Genomic DNA, 21,923 nt, shown 5'->3' on the forward strand with positions numbered 1-21,923 from the left:
GGGGGGGGGCTTACCAGAGCCCCAGAGAGACTTTAGGTATTAAAAACTGAAGGAAAAGCTTGTTAAACAGAGCAATAGTGCAAACAACTAGCTCTGATGATTAGGATTAGAGATTCTTAGGGGTATAAGACAACCTGGTGATCGCAGGCAAAAGAAACAGTATGATAATTTTAGTTTTAACTTTCTGTTTTCAGTCCTTTAAATAGAAGCTTCACTTTAAGTCTTACTAACTAAATGCATAAATAATTTAATAAATGTTGACTTGCTGTACTGTTAAGCCTATCCAGTGCTGGAAGACAGGACAAAGAAAGGAGAAACCAAAAAACTTTAGTTGCTACCTTCACAAAAACAGCCAATCCAAATGAAGTCGTTGGAGCAGGCGCCCCTGAGGAACCTATAACCTGGAGTGTGTTTAGGGAAGCCACAGGCTAGGGAGTGCTTCCTGCCAAACTACAAAGAATCAGTGCCAAGTGCTTTGAGATTTGGTAAATGATTCCCTCTAGCAGGTACAAACCAGCACCCCTCTGTGAGGGGGCAGATGGCCAAGACATATTCCACAGCTCCAAACCAGCCTTGAACTGGAATGGCAAAGATTTTGTAAACCAGTATCTGATATACACTATACTTCCAGCTCACCTTCATATGTAATAAACTGACTCTGTTAAAGAGAGTGACTTTTTATCACCATGTAATTGTTATTTACAAAATAACGGAAGACCCTACGTTAATTACTTCAGTGAGCTTGTTTGTAAAAGAACATTTCTCCTCTCATAGGATAAAAATTATTTCATGAGCCAGCTTCTGGATAAAAGTGGATAGTCTTCTTGAGAACTCAAGACTTGCTGGGTGCAGTATTTGTTCTGTAATTCTTCAGAACTACCCACCTTGAGATGATTCCCCAGGAAGCATTTTGTGAAATTGAGAAACTGGTGAAACATCAGTTACTTTTAAAAAATAAATTAATAAATCCCAAACTTACAGATTAAAATCCTCAAAATACATAACCATTTTCATTGCAAGACACAGTAGAAAAAAAGATAACCAGCCATACTATAGTGTAATGTAACCTAAAGGAATAAAAATTCTGAATAAATATTACACAAATTTTAATACTCTCTTCTCCTCCTGCTCCCTTCGAAGTAAATGCCAACCAAATTATTTTAGCCAAGTAAGATTCAACTAAGACTCATAAGTTCTGTATTGTGAATGCACTGGTACAAAACCACTCATAAAGCTTGTTCCAGGTACTCTAGTGGATTTAACTTATTCAGTACAAACTATACTATACCAAATAGTTATGTATTTCTATAATTGTATAAAAAGTTAAGAAAAGCTATACTGGGTAATACAGTCTGGCATCCTTTCTCTAACAGCAGTAACGGCAGATGCTGCCAGAAGACTATTTAAAAAAAAAAAAAGCATGCAGTGATAACTATGCAACAATATACAGCCTAGAACCATCCTAAGTTAGAGGATCTTGCCTTTCTCTCTATTAGGGCAGGATGGAATTTTTTTCCCCCATTAATTTTTCAAGTAATTTTTTGAACCCGCAACATCCTAAAACAAAGAGTTCTACAACTTAACTACTCACGTGGCAAAAAAAGAGCCCTTTTTGCTTGTTTTGAACTTTTACCTTCTAATTTCATTTGGTATCTCTAAATCTCGTAAATGGAAAACCAGAAAAATAGCTCCATTCTAGGGGGTCATGTTGGTATTATTATTTTAACACAACAGAGCCAGAGAAATAGTTGTATCCATGCAAAAATCTACGTGTAACGCAGGCCAAAATGTCTGATCCTATTTTCCATGCTGATTTGAAGCTCTTTGGCAAGTCAGTGGGATTCAGGGCAGGACAAGAAAACTCATCAAGTAGAAAAAATATTTCTCAAGAACCCTACTTAACCGTACTTATACAATTACTGTTTTGTGATGAAAGTCATGTAAGAATGACAAAAAAAAAAAAAAAAAGCTTTCACTTCTCTAAGAATTCTCAACCAGGTGGGTAAGTCTGAAAACCCACACATAATTCATACTTTTTGGCAAAAAGAAAGAACTAATTTGAGAAAAGGTCTGACCTAAAATATATATAACCAGACAATCCAGTTTCCAAAATTCTGTCTCTAAGCTAGATAATTAAACAGCTGAAAGGTAGCTATTAATCATCCCTATGAGTCTTTTTATTATCCTCAGTGGTTTGTCTCTAACAGAACCAAGCCAGTCACCAAACAACATTATGCACAGGTATGTGGAGGTTTGGAAAATGGAAGGAGTTGCCACAAATCATGGAAGCATGAACATATGAGCAGTGCATCTAGGAGAAGAGAACACTTGGTATTCAGATGGCAAGGAAGCCTTAGAACCTGGTTAGAGAGGACAGAAAGAACATAAACTCTGAAGGGACAGAAGCTACTACTATTAATCTTTTCCCTATTTTTTTTCTGTAACTAAACTGTATAATACCTGATTTATTTTTTTTAAGAAATCAAAATCTCAATGTGCTAAGGAAACATGTTATCCTTAATTTTGATGTTTAATTCCTTCTCTTTTAATAATTCCTCTTTAAGATTATTTGTGTGCAATTTCATGTGTATATCCTAAAAGAAGGGTGGATGCTGAAGTTATCAAAAGGGAGGCACTGAAGGCCAAAGAATTTTTGAGAACTACATCCAGATCCTACCCTGTAACCCTAGTAATCTGTGCTGCAGCGACTGAACAGTGCGAGGAAAATGTAAAAGACAGAGGAGGGGATGAGAACTGAAATAGATGCAGGTCTCAACAAGTCAAATGAGAATATACAGATTACAGTTATATGATTATTTTTACAACCTTAGTTTTCTCAAAACATAAATACAATACAACATAATAAGCATGTCCAAAGACATTCAGGAACATCCAAGAATAAACACTGAGTAACTGTAGAGAATGGGAAAATATGTTCACTATTTTTATGAATAATAGTACATGCCTCAACGTACTTTTGTGTTTGGTTACTCACTACAGAGTCAAATCAAAAGAGATTGTCAGAGGGACCAGATGAAAAAGAACTAATATGGCAATGACACCAGTAACAGTCCTTAACAAAACAATAGAGAAGTCATTAGCTGGGGATTTATCCCCTACCTGTTTTCATGCAGGCTAGAAGAATGTGCTTCTTGGGCTAAGCCCAAGATCAAAAGATACTAAACCATTACAGGACCTCAGGCTTAAATACAGACCTCAGGCTTAAATACAAGAAGTATATGATTATGACAGTATGCCAGGTGAGACAGAGATGGAGAAGAACTGTTGTAACAGAGATGACAAACACATGTGGAGGCACAGATGCCAGCATCCTGTAACGTAGTCCTTGCAGTAACAGAACACTCAATCACATCCACACAAGGACTAGAAGGAATACCAAGTATAAGAATTTGCCTACATGCTTCTGTTCTTTTAAAACAACTTCTGCAAATAATGCAGACATTTTGGCAAATTTTTTTCTGGAGAAATCATCCTTCTGCACTATAAGTCTTGTTGGTGACATGTCTGAAGAGGTATCACACTTGTCCACTACAAGCCTGATGCCAGGCAGACTAGCTCAACACAAGGCCTCATCTTAAGGAGGTGGGATGGCCATGTCAGCTGGAAAGGATATGCACAAACAATATAGAAAATTATAAAGGATACCAGAAGGGTAGACCAAAGACCATAACCTGAATTTCAAAATGTCAGCACCTTCATCTGTGTATGTCCAGGATTAGAGGAAAAGTTGTCAAGATCAGGACATTGTGCCACATTCATTAATACCAAATCCGTGCATCACCAAATCGTCCCTCACAACAAAATTTATCCAGATCAGACATGGTCATTTGATTTTGTCAAAATAGCTGTAGTTTATGTTAGTCGATATTAAAGTCTCATTTCTACACTGTGCAAGAACAGATGGTTCATGGTGCCTCATCTGGCACAACATCCAGTATTGCAGCTACGTCCTTGAAAACAAATACCCCTTCGTTACTAGTAGAATGTCTTTGTACCAGTTCAACACTTTGCAACATTAGGCTGTGACTTATTTTATTTAACGCTAGACACTGCAGAACTGGAAAACTGGTTAAACCACAGACCAACACTCTCCATATTACAAGCACTGAAAAAAAAAGTGTCAAATCGCCAATGAATTATAGTAGAATCTGGACTTTGTATGCATCAGACTCAGCAACATGAAGGCAGCTAACGAATGCAATTCAAACTCATGGGAGAAAGAAAGACTAAAGTGACGTTTATGAGGTTTTTCAATAATTTTAAGAAATGAAAACATTACAACCTTAGTATGAGCAGCAGGATTGCCAAATAAACGTAATGAACAATCATTTCAACATATTTTAGACAATATTACCTTTTACTTTTCCCCCCTTAAACGATCCTTGAGGATGCTGCTCACTGATCAATGACTTCCTCCTCCACAAAGACGTTCCAACATGTGTTGAGAGTTGGGGACATTAGTACCACCTCTAGAGCATGGAGTTTGCCTACAGGGATAATGTAAGTCAGCTTTATTGCAATATTGAATGGTTCTCTAAGGTTTTCTTTTTATTGTTCTTATTTTACATCCAATATTTATTACCAGAAATCTCTTTATGAGATGGACTTTATAAATTAATCTGGCAGACAATGCATCTCCACAGAATGATGATCTTAATTTTACTTTCCTTTAAAGAGACCAAGAAATTTAAGCCATTCAATTCCCAGATACAAACTTATTCTGAGGCTGGGCAACATATTTTGGTAGGCCCTGAAGGCCAGAACTGCCTTCCAGAAATAGCAAGACCTTTTAAAGAAGGCTCTTCCACTACATACATAACACAGAAGCAAGGTATTATGGTGAAAACAGAACTTGAATTCTCCAAATATTTCTGGGAGCAAATAGTATGGTCATGCTCTCAGTTCAACTGGAGTAAAACCTTTGAAAATGATGCCTGAAGAAACAGCTTCATTTTCTTCACAAATAATCATAGCTTGAACATATCTACATTTATTTTAAGAAATTACTGCTTGATGAAATAACATCAGTTCTGGCACATAGAGGTGATACTGCTAAAAGCATAACTCAGATTCTGTAGTGTTGCAGAACCAATAAGATTAATAAAAAGAAAACCTTAGAAATACACAAAAAATATTGAACAGAAGCTGCCCTACCTTTCACAGAAAGGCAGACTCCAAGCTCTCAGGTGGTACTGAAGTTACCATTCCAACACACGTTGGGACATCTTGTAGAACAGGAAGTCTGATCATGGACCTATTAAAGAAAGAACAACAATACAGTTTAACATTCTGCTGAAATATTTACTAGTTATGTTTATTTGGCAACACTGCTGCTGATACTAAGATGGGAATGTATTCCCACCTTTTTTGAAAAGGAAATAATAAATGTAAATAACATATAGTTGTCTTCTAATATTGTAACATTAGCAACCAATTAAGTTGGAATATAAAACCAGATTCTCTATTGAACATGTACAATAAACTCCCATCGCAACATAAGAAACTAAATTATCGCAACTATGAACATTGATAAGAACACTGGGAGCAGTGCACACCTAATCTGAATAAAATTTCTAGCAAATTGCTTGTTTTATACTAATGAAAAAAAACCAACCTAACTCTGCACTAAGTTACAGAACTATTCCAGATGTCAGAATGTAAATACATCTCTACACCTGCCACATCTCTGCAGGTGACATACTGAAGTTTATAGGAACTGGAGAAAGTCAACTTTTTAGGCATGCACAGTAACTTGTAATTTGGATTATACAATACCTAACATGACTTTGTTCCTGAGAAAAAGCAACTAAATCACAGAAAACAACACTCTAGCTACAGTTCAAGTGGACTAAGCATGTCATTAGGACAATGCACGACTTCAAAATGCTACTTAAGAACAAGTATGTGTTAGAACTATCTCCAAACACAATCAAGAGTTATGTCCACAGGTGTTTAAGGTCATCCTGACAGAAAGATGCTGGTGGAAAAACTGATATTAAAAGTAATATTTCAGTTTGAAGACAAATAAACTCATGGATAAAAAGTTAAAAAGTCAACAATGAAAACGACTAAGTCACATCAACAAAAAGTGCAGTGAAAACAAAAAATTATGTTCACAGGCAATATGATAGCTCAGAATTTCAGAATCCACAACAACTGTAATCTAAGCAGCTATAAAACCCCTCTAAAATAAACCAACCAGAGAAATAAGTATACTTTTATGTTAGAACTGCTCTGTGTATGAAAGAGCAATCATCAGTAGTACAGTTTCATCTCATTCAAACATGAATACAACTGTTGACAAACAAACAGATGAAACGGGGATGACAGAACGACTCTTATTAAACTAATAACAAATGCTTCAAATAGAGGCTCTGAAATCTACTGGCCTGGTTCCATATGAAGGATATCCCAATCAGTTTTTAGATGGTTTAGCAATAGAAAATGCCCTCTAGAGTATTCAAATATTTATTTAAAATATATACATATGCATACAACTGGGCTGCCACTGTGATGCCACATAGTAGATTCAATACACTCCAGAATACAGAAAACACAGATAAGCTATTTTCTTATGTTTTAACATGCATTTTTATAGCAGACATGCAATTCAAGTGTGACTGAACAAAGATAGAATCAAGGCAGAACAATGATCAATATTTCATCAGACAGATTTTAAAGTATTTTACATGTAAAACAACAAAAAGGTAACCTATAAATTATGTTGAGCCTAACCCTACAACTGTTACATTGACAGAGACAGTAGCTTATTACTATCAAGCCAAGCTTCTCTGAAGCTATTTTAAGGAAGACTAAGCCTTTTAACTACTGGACCAGGAGAATGTGGATTCATCAGCACATTTTCAAGCTTCACAATAATTGGCCTGCACCACTATGTGTGTTCCAGCCTAGAAATCTATTTGGATGAAGCAAGAGAATCCAATACTGATTTTGTGTTAGGAAATGTTGCAGGTGTATGCTGTGCTGTCAATGTAAGACCTTTTCCAAAGGAAATTTATAACAATGCTAGATAACAGACATGAATACAGTATTTCGTAAAATCATGCTATAGAAAAATTGATTTCCTAATACAGATGTAAAAATAATTCTGAATGAATGTGAGATAAAAATATTGATGATTCTCCAATACATTTTTATCATACACATTTAAGTAAAAATAATTTGAAAATACAAGATGGACAGTTAAAATGTATTCAATATAGCCAAACCAGTCCCACATTTCTTAGAATGTCACATTTGTAATTATTCTGTTCAGCCAGTGCTCTTAACAATAAAAACTGAAGTAGAAAAATTGGGTGAAGAACACTGAAAGTGAAGAGAAAGAGAGAAAGAAACAATCTAAGTCAAAGAATACATTATGCCAAACTTATTTTTCATTATTATTGCATTAAAACACTTAATTTATGGTTAAGATTCTCCACAAGTGATGAACTTTTAGGGATGCCAAGTAAAAGCAAAACGGCATCATCTGGTTGTTGAAGAAATCAGTCAGAATTAAAACAAAAGCTGTGGGAATTAATAAGCTGCTGCAGATTCTAAGGTTGTGAGGATATCATGCTCTTTTGACCACAAAATATAAAGCAACGTTTTTTGGAACCACTAGTGGAGGTTCTAGAGACCACCAACTCTCAGTCAAAAGACTTCTCAGGAAAGCATGCAACATACCTGTTCCCTTTTTCTATGGATTTAGTTATCAGGCAATATAAAAACAATCACCTTTTACCCCATCCTTCACTATGCCCTGCTACCTTTCACTAATACTAAATACAAAATACAGTGCAGCCTAACTTTTATCTGCTCTCAGAAACTATACTGTAATAATTTCTGAGTCAAGGAGTTTTTCTTTTCACAAGATAGTTACAAACCAGAGAAAACTGTCATGCTTAAAACAACCTGCTAAGTCATATTGTTTTATTCACTGAAGTGTTGCCCCTTTTGGAGAAACTCAGAATGTCAAAAACTAGCTTCTAGAACCTAAACAATACAGCATTCTTACCTACCAAGAAACAGCTTACGAATGAATAAAAGTGAAACAATTACAAATTATTAAGCTTTTTTTCTTGTCTTTCCCATAAACCACATGAAAAAGCTAGGATTTTTCAGCATTATTTACCTGTGACAGTCTAATCAGTTTATCTCACCTTTAAAGAATTACTACTCATTTTACTAATAAAGTTAAAGACCTAGAAAGTTTTAAGAGTTTGTATACACATCAGCATGCACATGTGTGGAATGACTGCTGGAGATGATTTATTGATATGTGTCCCCCCCGCTTAAGGGAAGGTAAACCTCCAGGGTGGAATGCGGTGGATATAGCAGAAATCTGTTCCATAATAATTCGCTAAGCAACATAACCTGCAACCTTAGATCTTAGCAACACCAGGGGAGCTTGGTATGCTGACTCTGAGAAAAACAACACAGAGGGTGGAGCAGAGTGATGAAGAACATCAACTTCTGCCTCTCAACTTCCCCAAAAGAGAAACAAAAGCCTTACAACTCTTTGCATGCTTCACTGTGCTGTGCTGTCATGTAGAAAGATCAGGGTTTCAAGTTTTATGATCCTGAATGGAATAGCAAAAGCAATACATTATCTGCTAAGAAATACCCACAAAATACCCACTCTTGATTTTGCATCAAAGAAGAATTTGAAACAGTCACAGACCCGTCTTCCTACATGAACAAATGGCAATGATTACCAGCCAAAGATGACTAGATACAAAATTGGATAAGGAAACACGTGGGAAGTGGATGAATATCTTTGCATTAATTACCTTTCAGTTACTTCTTCCATTTAAAAGGATCAATAATAATATTAGTCATTTAGATTTAAAATAAACTGTGGATGGTAACACTGCCAAGTTACAGTAGAGATAAGAACGTACAATATATTAAGAAACCTCTTTCACTGTAACTTTGAGGCATTTGGCTGGTGGTTACTGCCAAAGACTGAGTAGCATCTGCTCTCACTTTAGCAGTTTATATTCTGACTCTGGTGAATGGAAGCACAATCTCTGAAACAGCCTTTGGGGAACACTACTGAGTTGCTCGACAGAGCTCACACTCAGAAAAGAGAGAAGGAGATTAGTATTACAGAAAACTTGAAAGATCTAGCTTCTGAGAAAGGAGAGAAGAACAGTTTCCTAATACTGTACATACCGCAAATCTCTCTTACTAAAACATTAAAAACATGCCCTAAAACTAAAGTGATCATTAAATATGAAAAGATTTAAAGGCAGAAAGTAAGGTCTGTTTAAGTTGTATTCAGGTAAAATTAAGAAAAAACAATGTATTTTATCTCATTCATCAACAGGCATAACCAAAACAGAAGAATGAGGGGACACATAACATTCTTTTTCCTAATGTGCTTGAGAAGGTGACAGCCTCCTTTGCTTAGTCCTGGTGCACCTAGGCCCAGCAACATATGGTAAGACCGAGTTTTGTTGTGAACTTACAATGTTGTTATTTTAAGTGTCCAGTAGCACAAATGACTAAATTTGTGTGTGGTCCTATGCAAACAACAGATCTGGCCACACACAGTGAAAACCAAGCTTCTACAACTTCAAAATCAGCTGAAGGAATTCTCTCCTCAAGAGCCATAGATCCCAGATAGTAGCCACTAGTGAACCCCACAGCCACTTTCAAAACTATAAAAGGCTTCATGTAAAGCCAAAATAAAGCTCTAAAAGTGGCTGCAGGAGATCACTAGGAGTGGCCGCTCTTCTGGATTCACTGCTTTTGAGAAGTAAATCCCTGCAGCTGCTTTTAAAAGCTTTGAAAGTTTCATTTCAATTATCAAAGCCAATAAAGCTTCAAAAACAGCCATAGGGATTTGTTCCTCAGAGGAGCAAACCCCAAAAGGCAGTGATGAATAGTGCGATGGGTTCTGTGGCTCTTAAAGTATGTACAGATTCCTGTAAGTCCTACACTTGTAATTACAGCTTCATGTTGTGCAGCAATTGTTACACCCAGACAGTTCATTAAGGCTTATATGGCAAATTCATTACTCATTTCCCATTCTTTTTAACAGTTTTATGTCTGTTTCCTTTTTGTTTTCTTACACCTGTGTAAACTATTATGTGAGTATCCCTCACAACGGTTTCTCAAACAAATTTCATTAAAACCTTGCTGGATTTCTATCTCAGGTGGTGGTAAGCCATCTCACAAAATGTTGCAAATATGCCTTCCCAGACTGCATCACATAATGCCATCATCACATCATCACAACACAACTATAGCATGCAATATAATTCATTTCTCTGAATGAAAACTTAAAAGGGCACTAATTAAAATACAAGAGTGAAGCTTGACAATAAGTCAGTGAAGAACTTTGTCTGCAACTGCAATATAAAAAGGCTTCCATTAATTCAATGAACATAAACACAAATAACATTTCAGAAGTAACCACATGACTTATAAACCTAACTGTACTGATCTGTAACAAGATTTTGGTCTTATCTTTAAAATTATGAGAACTAGATCCCTAAAAATTTTGCAAGTTTAACTAGTGACATAAGCATAGTCCTAAAAAAAAAAATATGATTTATGCTCCTAACCAATTTGAACTTAGTATCTTAAGACACTGATGGCTCTGAAAATATTACCAAAATTATGTTGAAAAAGATACATTGAGGTACTAGAACATATATAGTATATTAATGAAGTATGTCATATAAAATACATTCTAAGCATACTTACTAACCTTAAATCATCACTAATTTTGAATAGTTATTTTTTCTACTAAAGTTTTTAACTTCTATTTTCAAATGGCAGAATAAATAAACAAACACACCTTTTTGCCAGGATAAATAAACACACCTTTTTGAAAACACGCTGTAAGAAAATCACCATGAACTTAAATAAATGCAGGTGTTAAGAACTGAATAACTGGTTTGTATGGAGAAAGAAAATCTTGACAGAAAACTTCAACATTCTGTTAAATGTTATTCACAGGTGTCCTCTGTGACCTGTACTACTTACTTTACCTCTCTGTTTCAATCTTCTCATGTGTAAAACATGAAGGAGGATTGTGAGAAATAATTAATGTTTGCAAAGAGCTTTGAGATCCTTGGATATAAAAAACATGGGGAAAGCATGAAGTATAAAAGTACCAGCATACTATTTTTTTCCAACTTGAGATAACTAAGTTACTTTTATCACAAAAACCTTGAAAATTTAGTAATACAAGATAATGCAATAAAATGCTTAAAAAACAGTCTTAAGTGCTAAGCATATTCTGTTACTCAGAATCGCATAACTCCAAAGAAAACACTATCAAAAGGAAAGGACACGTTTCTCACCCATTTCAAGTATGCGTTTATGTAGCGGTATAGCAGCAAGAAAGGGTTCATCTTTACAGGACTGTATCTGGGTTCCAACCAAGTCAGAGTTGGTAGCCATAATTCGGGCACTTTCTTCATTAAGATTAACGCCAGCCATAGAGGCAACATCATTGATGTCATCATCATCTCTATAATGAAAAAAAAAAAACCAAATAAAAGTAATTCTGCATGTGATATATTCATTTTGTATATTATCTGCTTCTCCAAAAGTAATCATCATGCAATATGTCCAGTGGCTAGGCCAACTTGAGGCTCAACCACTAGGGTCTGCGTTTTCATAGAATTTATTCTAGATTCAAAAATAACTAAATATTTCTCTGAACACATTAGGAAAACTTTAGAAGCAGGACAATTTGTCTGTAACAGAAGGTGTGACAGGTGTCTTTTCTTCATCTGAGAGTCAGTGATATCAATGAAACCAGGATGGTCAGGAAACTAAAGACAATGATCATCACTAAAGACAAAGCATTTGGCCATTCTCTTTATGCTGAAAACTAGGAGCAAAATGATAAATTAAAACCCTACAGACATTAAAAGCAAAAACATGAATTTGGAATCCTGCACTGTTTCGCAAGTTCCTGTGAAAATGGGCACCAAAGCATTTTCAGCAATAGTCAGGAAAGATTCTTTGACCATGATGAGTTCATAGGTAAGTCTGGGTTCCAAGTGCAGTTCGAGTATGTGCTGGTATTTTCTCTGGCAACATACAAAAATCGGTAGAACGTCAACTAGTTTTAGTAAAATAAGCTGCATTTGAGAAGATGATAGCAGCACTTCCTTGGCCACTGTTTGCCCTGCAATACCCCTTCCTAACAGCTGGAGGAAGTACTGACTAAAAAATTTGAGTTTCCACACCTGTATCTCCCAAGCATCTTTTACCTCCTACCTCTATGAGGTATGACTCATAACTGTGGAAACAACCATCTGTTTTTAGCACATTCTGTTCAGGAGCTATTACTGACACAAACACTGTGTTTCAGCATATTCTAGGAGTGATTACAGAACCTTTGAGAATATATATATACGGAAAAGATCCACATACATCCAAGTCCAGACTCCTACTACTGCATAAAGCAAACAAAGAAAAGCTTAATTTAAAAGATTTTTTAAAAAATTATTACATAGATACCGTCCTGTGCACCCTAGAATACTTTCTGTCACTTGTAACAAGTTTAACACCTACAGTAAAAACCAAAAGCTCCAAGTAAGGTTTGAGACAAAAGGGGAGAAATCCAGAAATCCATCATCTAGGTCCTCCCTGTCCTCCCATACTCTCCTTGATATCTACACTAGAGTAGCCAATTTTGGTGGAAGAATTCTGTGGTTTTGTTAGATAGTGGTTTTGTTTTCTTTTGCGGGAAGAAGTCAAGAAGGGATTTTTGTTTGTATAAACCTGGAGAAATGTGCTGAACACTTGAGGCAGAATATGGAAAATTTTACAATGATTGTCAGAAAAATGCTACACAAATGAGCTTTTATTATTTTCCACGAGTGCTAAGCACTTGATTTCTTCTCTTAGAATGAAATTCCTGAAGATAGCATCACAAAGTTGATCTGCCTTGACGACTTTCATGTTGAGTCTAAAGGATTGTCATTTCTACATTTCACATGGTATGTATATGATACCCATAGGAGGGTCACAAGAGCTGCCGTGAAGAAACTGGGCTCCTATGCATTCAGTGCATAGACAACTGAACTACTCTTCAGCCTTGTCCAACCAGTTGTGAAACTGCTCCCAAATATCACAGCTGATAAATGTACTCAGCCACATAACTAACAGTGACTTAAATATTCAGTTATGAGTTCAAAAGATTCTAACTACAAATGGAAAACAGCAACTAAAACTGAAAAAGGGGAAAACCTAAGATTTTGGGGAATTTAAAAACCTCAGCGTGTGAAATAGAATGAGCATTGTCAAAGGTAATCTACCCAGGACTCAGAAGGCCCAAATCCAGCAGGCCTTTTAAACCATGGCAAAACCAAACTCATATAAAGGTTGTTACCATAACACAAACTCAAAACTATGTAAGACAGTAGAAGCTACTGGAAAACAGACTTGAGCCCAGAATTTCAAAATAAAGCTAAAACCAATGAAACTACAAAGCATTAACCAGCTTGTGCAGTTAAAAAAAAAAAATTAAAATCCAATATTGATTCGCAGTGGACCCCCACATCTCTGTGGGTGTGAAGGCAGCACTGCTGCCCTGTGGGGTCCGGCAGTGCCTGGGTACCGCTGCCTGCTGAAGGGACCCGAGCCCAAGGACTCAAAGGATCTCAATAAAATATCAACTGAGCAGGATACTCTCATGCTTTCTCTATATACAGCCCCCGTTATCCCACTTGCTTTAGCAAGCATTTATCACGCAGTTATGCACAATCTGGCTAGCAGTAAGTAATACAGTCTCAACACCATACTTCCAGATCGGGTTGGCAGTACTGAGGTACTTTCACCTCCTTCAAGTAATCATCCATACAAAAATCAAGTCTCTTGACTTCAAGAACACAATTTTTAAGAGAAGTTTATACTTATCTCTACTTTTACTTAATAGCTGAAGAAAGTACAATCTCTTTTCTCTTACTTCTGCTTAGCATTTTAGCTATTCCAATTTTTATTTGGAATACAGATGTGACCACATTATAAATAAACAAATATTGTCTGAAATAAAAACAAACAATTAATTTGGGGACAAACCAGGGTTCCAATGAAATTATCAAAATCAATGTGATACCACTTTTAAAGACACTGTAAAAAAAAAAGTTACAAAAAGTACAGTGATTAAAAATCACTGTAACTCCTGGACAGAATCACTTGCTTCCATCTTACATTGGCAATCTACTATCTGTGAGTACATCTTTTTTTTTTTTTTTTTTTGTTACATGGAAGATAGATATGAAATGTTTTAATCATAGTTGGCACTACAATTTTTTCAGTCTAATGGAAAAAACTCTACCAATATATACTTGTTGACTTTGATGAACTTTATCACAATAAAGAGCTTGGGTTTGCATACTGAAACACACACATGCATTGAGAAAGAGAGAGAGAGGGGACTAGCATTCTTGCCAAACAATTTCCTATGAAAGTCAACTTTTAAGTGCAGATGAGTGAATTTTCAGAAGTCATTCCGTGGAACAAAGATGCCATCCAGTGGTCGTCTAGATTGATGATTACTGTCTATCCTTCCCTTTTCACCCCAGCACAGTATTTAACAATTTCATGTTTCTTGCCATATATTACTGTGCTCATACTAATTATACTGTTTTAGTAATTATTTCTGTTTTTTACTGAACTAAAGTCTGAGTCTTGTGGGATAAATCTAACATTCCAACAGGCATGCTACTTTTAAGGAGACAGCATGGGTTCTCAAACCCTTTCCAAATGCAAGCTACATCTTAAAGTAGTCTAAGAGTTCAATCCTTCCTCTTATATTCAACCTCTTGTAACACCTCTCCCTCTCCTCTTCATTAAAAACACTCATGCAATTACAAAAAAACCCCACACCAAAAAACCAAACTTATCTGAAAATAAGAAAGAAAAAACAAAGTATTTGCACAGTTGTCCGCAACATGTTTCAAAGACTTTGTTTAAACTAAGACAAGCCGTTAGAAAAATGCGGTAGCATTTTCTTTATGAACAAATCTTAACTGCACAATTGCATGCTGTTCTTTCTCAAGCACTTTGTAACATTTGAGCCAATGATGTCCAAACATGAAATACTGAACTGCTTCCAAATAAGCTATAAGAATACATAAAGCAACTGAGACAACATTATACTATTGATTCCCTCTCTCTCAGAAGTGAGATCTCAAGTTGTTAGGGCAAAGTCCCTACATGTATGCAAGACTCTGAGCAAGTCTACAAATTCCATGGATCATAAGATCAGAGATCAACAACAATACATTGGATATAAACAATGACTTGAAATTACAGTAACAGTCACTACTACCTCACATTTTTAAATGGCATAAATTCCCTTTACACAAATTTATTATAATGCTTATTCTGACTTTCAAGCTTTAATTTGAAATTTCTCCCTAATACTGCTTTGTCATACAATTCAGTCACAGTCTGTGTTAGGTCTTCTCAATGATAAGCAAAAGGGATGACAGAACATACCACATTTGTGGTCAACATTTTTCTTTATTTTGAAAAATATGGAAAAATACACAATCATCTTATAGCTTGAAATATTTATTTGGAAAACCAAAGAATCTTAAAGCTTAAGGCTTTATGTCATATACCAGTTTGAGATTAAAACTTTGAAGTTATCCATTTAACACTTACGTAAGCTTTCTATCTCTCCTCAAAGGACAGGCTGCTTTGCACATTATTAGATGTAACACCATGCATTTTGAGGCATTTTGCCAGAACTATGTTATTAGACTTCTATTTTTAAAAATAAAAATAAAATAACAGGCAACAGATTCTTCTGGCTAGGCAAAAGAGGTCTGAAAACAAATTTTTTATTCCCAGGTAGACTCTACTTTAAAATGTTGTCAGTCAGCAGCATAAAATATGAATACTAATATAAGCTTCAAGTGATCACAGTCACTTCGTAGAACTGATTCTGAAAAAAACCCCATCACATTGGCTGTATAAAACCTGATACAGGCTCCAAGAGGTTATACATAGCTTCAAAATACTGTTTCAGAAAAAGAAAGGTTCCTGTGAAGAGGAAGGAGAATCTGGCTAGCTGGTACACTATGGCAAACGCATCATCAGCACACACATTAAAGAACAGTTCTGTCCACTTCTTGCCTCATTTTACATGCAATGCCACTGAGCATTACTCAGTAGTTAGGAAGCAGTAGGATAATACAAGAGTACAAACGCCTGTCTCCATCCTTGGAGATATGTAGAACTAGAAGAGTCCCCGATGTAACCAAACCTGCTCTGAGTCAGAAGTTGGACTAGTTGACCTCTCAGGGTCCCTTCCAACTGAAATTATGCTGACTCAGTATCAGGGGAAACAAATGTTTCCACTAGTTCTTTATATTGGCCACAATCTGAACTATGGGGAATAATGACTTTGAGAGTCTGCTACTTTCACTGTCATCACTGGTAGATTATGTTAGCGGGAGCTCTGAGATTACCAAACTAGATGATGATGTGCACAGCAGCTGTAGCCAAATACGCAGGTCCCTAGCAGACTTCAGTGGGCCTTCTGCTTCACCTCTCCCAGCTACAGAAACCTCTGCCTAGACTATTATGGTACAAATGTAAATCTAGATCTCTACTGTAAAACAAACAAAAAATGGAATTCAAATTTCCATCGTTAGGTGTTAACATAGTTGAAAGTCAACTAAATGGATGTTGTGGTTTAATCCCAGCCAGCAGCTAAGCACCACACAGCCACTCGCTCACTCCTCCTCCCTCCCAGTGGGATGGGGAGGAGAATCGGAAAAAAAAATAAAACTTGTGGGTTGAGATTAGAACAGTTTAATAACTAAAATGAAATATAATAATAACAGAATAACAATAATTGTACTCGAATATAACAAAAAGAGATAAACTAGACCCAAGTGATGCACAATGCAATTTCTCACCACCCGCTGACCGACGCCCGAGCAGCGATCCGCCCCTCCTGGCAACTCCCCCCAGTTTATATACTGAGCATGACGTTCTATGGTATGGAATATCCCTTTGGCTACTTTGGGTCAGCTGTCCTGGCTATGGTCCCTCCCAGCTTCTTGTGCACCTGCTTGCTGGCAGAGCATGGGAAACCAAAAAATCCTTAACTTGGGATAAGCCCTACTTAGCAACAACTAAAAGTGTGTTACCAACATTATTCTCACACTAAATCCAAAACACACTATACCAGCTACTGGGAAGAAAATTAACTCTATCCCAGCCAAAACCAGGAAAATGGAGTTGTCTGTAGTTCTCTCTGAAAAATATAGCAACAATAAATTTTAATACTAAAAAGGGTGACACAAAATTTCACAAATACAACAACTTCACATTGCAGAAGTCTTGTGTTGAAAACTCTATGTCATAGAATAGCTACTATAATATGCAGCGAACTCATGTAAGCAGTCTTACAGTTCATTAATAAATGCTGACATTAAAGGCTAAGCTGTAATTTGCAAAATTCCTAATTGCTACATCTTTTATGTAATTCCTTCCTGTATTTCCCACAGTCCGGAATAGAAGAAACTGAAAAAAAAACAAAGTTCACATTTCCATTTCTAGTGACCAACACTTTGCTCACAAGAGTGAAAAGCTCAAGTAAGTTATTTTAAAGAAAGCTGAATATAAAATAATGAAACAAATATGCAATAATAAAACACTAAGGGCAAAATAAATTTATACACAACACAACTATTTTTCAAAATTCTTGCTTTGCTTTAGATGCCAGTTTGCCTTCTGGCTAAAAACACATTCTTCACACACGCTGGGAATGTTGAGGAAAACTAGTCAGCATTCAGAGGATTAATACAGATTTCCAGCTCTATGCCTTTAGGCCTAATAGTCAGACATCTATTTGTCCTCAGGAGAGGTTAGGGGTTGAAATGCAAATATGCAAACAACTGAATTCTTTGTTAAGATATCAAGAAAAAGCTTGATCTTTGCTGCTGTTTAATAAATCCTTGCAATTTTATGGACTTATTTAAATGCAGCTTTGTGTCTTACTATTTTGAAGGAGAAAACAATGCAAGGAAACAAACACATTCATTCTGACTAAAATTTGTTCTCTAGAGGAAAAATGACATACACCCTTGACAGCTTATTTACCAAACTCACTAAAGATTTATTGATTTATCAATCAGTGCCTTGAGCATTTGCTTCTCCCCAAGGGAAAATTAACAATTCCAGCTAACCTAATATATTCTATGTATAAACTAAGTGAATGCAAGAATCAATCCTGGCACAGTTTACAACATCCAGTTAAAAAAATGCTGTCCCTTTCGGTGTATGTAAAATTGAAAGCTATACTAACGAAGAATAAATGCTCATGTTGCTTACAAACATAAAAAATACTTATTAAGACAGTACAATTGAACCCAACAGACATTTTAAATCATTTAAATACTCAGTGGGAGGCAAAAGCATTGGAAAATAAAAAATTGAATTATTTTGCTTCTAGATTAATACTAAGTACTACCACTATTAGTTGCAATACTGACATGCCTCAAAGCAGAGATATTTCAAAGAGCTACAAATTCTCTTTCACTTCACCTGAAAAAGCATAAGCCTTAAAATTAATTACTGTTTTGATGATGTCAGAGCAACATAAGGATTCCAGAAGACAAAAATGAAAATCTAGGAATATTTTATCATTTAACAAAGAAAGAAAAGGTTTAAGTACAAATAAAATGTACTTTCATCAGTGGAAAAAAATTAAAATGGTGGTAGCAAAAGCAAAATGCAGTAAACAGAAAATAAGCTTTTCACTACAAAGAGTAAAAATATCCAAAATATATATAAAATAAAAGTTTGAAGTACAAAAGAACTGGTATAGCAGCTCAATGCATCAATGCTACTGTGTTGAACTTTTGCAGCACCTGATCACTACAAGAACCCAGAGAATGCCCCCACCTCTGCCACCTAAATAAGCACATGAAGAATAGATACAACAGTGTTTTCTCTTTAAAACCAAGAACAACAATCCTACACACACACACCAAAAAACCCAAAACCCACTATCAAAACCATACAGTAGTTTCTCTATGCTGATGAGGAGATAGCTGCAGCTTAGCTGCAGAAAGAAGCCTATCGACAGGATGCCTTGTCACAATTAGTATCTTCTCAGCAAGATATGTTCCATATGAACATTAGAATGCAATACATAAAACCAACCATGTATTTTTTTAAAAACTTCATACACGTAATTCCGTTTACCAGAAGTTTTACTATAATCCACAGAATTGAAGTCTTTACTAAACATTAAAAAGCGCATTTAGAGAAAAATCCTCAAGACATGTCATGACCCCCTCCCTTATTTAAAAATAGAACTAAGTAAGAAAATTGTCATCCAATCACAGTAAGAAAAGGCAAGAAATATTGTAAAACACTGCCCTCTGGTGTTAAGCCAATTCTAAATCCTGTTTTATATTTAAAATCCCCCCCAACCACCCCGCTGCATTTTTTTTTTTTTTTTTTTTTTACCTGAAAGAACCACCTCCAGGGTCATTTAGCTTGTTTTTCTGATTTGCAGAGACCTGAACACCAAAGCCCCCAGGACTTTTGCTGGCTTGTATTGTTGGTGCCTTCCCTACTGTGCCTGAAAAACACCAAGCAATGTTATTACGAGCTGTCTTAGACAATTTACATCAAAGAACCTTCTGTCCAGGAACTAAATTTAACTGTCTGTAAATTGCAAACAAAGGAAGTTATTATTTTTAAAGATTACACTGCTGAAGAAGAACAATTTAAAATACAAAATTTATATTAACATTACAGTTTGTTCAATATTTACAGAATACTGAAGATTCCAAAACTGAAAACCATTGGCCATAATACACATAACGGCTGTAAGTGTGTTTGCAATTGCCAATAAACCACTTTTCTAGACAATCTGCACAGAATAAAGAAGCAGAATTTGAAATGTTCTTAATACAGATGCTTTAAGTCACAGTCACTCAGGGTATTAACTATGCCTTTTACATTTTTGTGTATAGTCATTGTTCTTTGTTGCAGTGAAAAACATGTATTTTCAGAGTTGAAAACATTATTTTAAGTATTTTTAAATGTTTTATATTGTATGTAAAAGAAGAAACACTATTGTAAAATTTTATATAACCCCCCCTCATAAAGGTTGTCTTTTACTTCATTTTGAAAACAATGATTTCAAAGTAATTCATATCTGTATCTAGACTTTACAGGTCTACATGTAGAAGTAATACTGGGCTTTCTAAATAATCCAAAGTGCGGTAGACATGCAGCTTCTTGTGACAGTAAATTAAAAAATGGATATGAATTCCTCGCTGATATTTGGAAAAATCTAACCAAAAATAATTACCAATTTATGTTGCTGATTAGTAAATCAACAGACCTCTATTATTATTATTTAAAACACTGTATCAGTATGCAACTGAAAAAGCACTGACAAATGAAACTTTTGGAGTGAGCCCTCCTGCTTAAACACGTTTACCTGGGTTATATTTTGTGTTTTCTTTAATCCCATCTGTGTTTTGGCATGTGAAAATAATTAATTCATATGTCTACTTGACTTAAAAGCTCTCACCTTTTTCTTGTCTATCACTCAATTTTATTACATACACATAGTGTTTGAGACTTTGAGAAGCACATGTAAGTTATTCCTGCACACCTATGACTCAATTGCATATAAATGGCATGGTATGAACCTTAGTAGAGTTACATTATTTTTCTTTCATTAATTGTAAAAACCTGCAACACAACTAACCCAACAAATCCTTTAAAGAACACTTCTTTGCTAAAACAAGTGTCAGCATTGAATGAGTCCAGCATTACTTTTTTTATTTTGAAGTCTTCATCAACTTCAACATATGATCTTAAAGCAAAACTAATTTGACAGTGTTCGTTCAGTTCTTCAATCTGCATAAACTGTTGTGTGGACTCTCAACATTAGCAAATACAAAACAAGATTTAGGACTTCAGGCTCCAAGCCTGGGGAACAAAAATATTTTGTCATCAGAATATTCAAGGTCCATGACATGTCACAGAGAGCATTAGTTCATGGACCACACAATTCATATATTTATTTCAGACGAACTAATTGAAAGGTTTTCTACTAAGCGAACTGGAAGGAAAGAAATAATACAGTAATAAAAATTAGCAGATCTCCATTTTCTACAATTAACATCTCGGAGATTAGAAGTGTGTTAACCTTGAAAATTATTGCAATGGCAAAATTAAGGTAACAGTGGCATTCCTCCAGAATTAATATTGTATTCCTTTAGAACTAGTATCAATGATTTGTTTTCTACAGGTGATAACTTTTGATCCAAAAAAAAAAAAAAATCCAACCCAAAAAGGTACAGCAACAGAGTAGGTAACTTCTTAGTGTCAGGAAAACTGTAAGTCTACATTGGATATGGAAAAATTAAGTCTTACTTTCTTTCACTCTATATATATTGTAATTCTACTCAAATGGATCTGGCAAAGTAAATATAAGTTTTGGGATGACATACAAATTTTCTGGTTTAAATCACAACTTTGCATGATTAACCAGTTAGACACAAAATATAGCTAAAACATCAATTTATATTATGAAGCAGGGCATATTTTCAAAATTAAAATCACTTGTGGGCCTAGATATTCCATGGGATTGGTAATGACATACAGAGTCTTTCACCACTGGGTCCTCATTTCAAATTTTAAGTAGCATGATCTGGAGAAATAAGCCCAAATTTAGGAGCTTATAAATTCCTAGTTGTATTCCTGCACAGGTTAAATAGCTGCAATGAATACTCTGGCTAATTATTTTTTTCTTTGGCTCAATTCCCCCATCCATAAGATGCAATTCACCTCATTATTATACTGATAAGTGCTTTGATAAAGGAGTGTGAATTTTTCATGCAATAACTGTAGTGTTACTTCCCCTGGTGTGGAAGCAA

At 35.5% G+C, this 21,923-nt stretch overlaps 1 protein-coding gene across 1 annotated transcript in view; it reads right to left on the reverse strand.

Moving 5' to 3' along the window:
* Positions 1 to 21,923, reverse strand: part of LOC104842633 (transcription initiation factor TFIID subunit 4-like) — a 151,435-nt gene that overhangs the window by 91,790 nt on the left and 37,722 nt on the right. The window contains exons 9-10 of the mRNA XM_010585126.1: positions 19,492 to 19,606; positions 11,340 to 11,509 (exon numbers count right to left, since the gene is read on the reverse strand). Coding sequence (XP_010583428.1) covers positions 11,340 to 11,509; positions 19,492 to 19,606 — 285 coding nt within the window. The remainder of the gene's footprint in view (positions 1 to 11,339; positions 11,510 to 19,491; positions 19,607 to 21,923) is intronic.

Source organism: Haliaeetus leucocephalus, unplaced genomic scaffold, assembly GCF_000737465.1.
Source record: "Haliaeetus leucocephalus isolate CR32 unplaced genomic scaffold, Haliaeetus_leucocephalus-4.0 Scaffold92, whole genome shotgun sequence".
NCBI lineage: Eukaryota > Metazoa > Chordata > Aves > Accipitriformes > Accipitridae > Haliaeetus > Haliaeetus leucocephalus.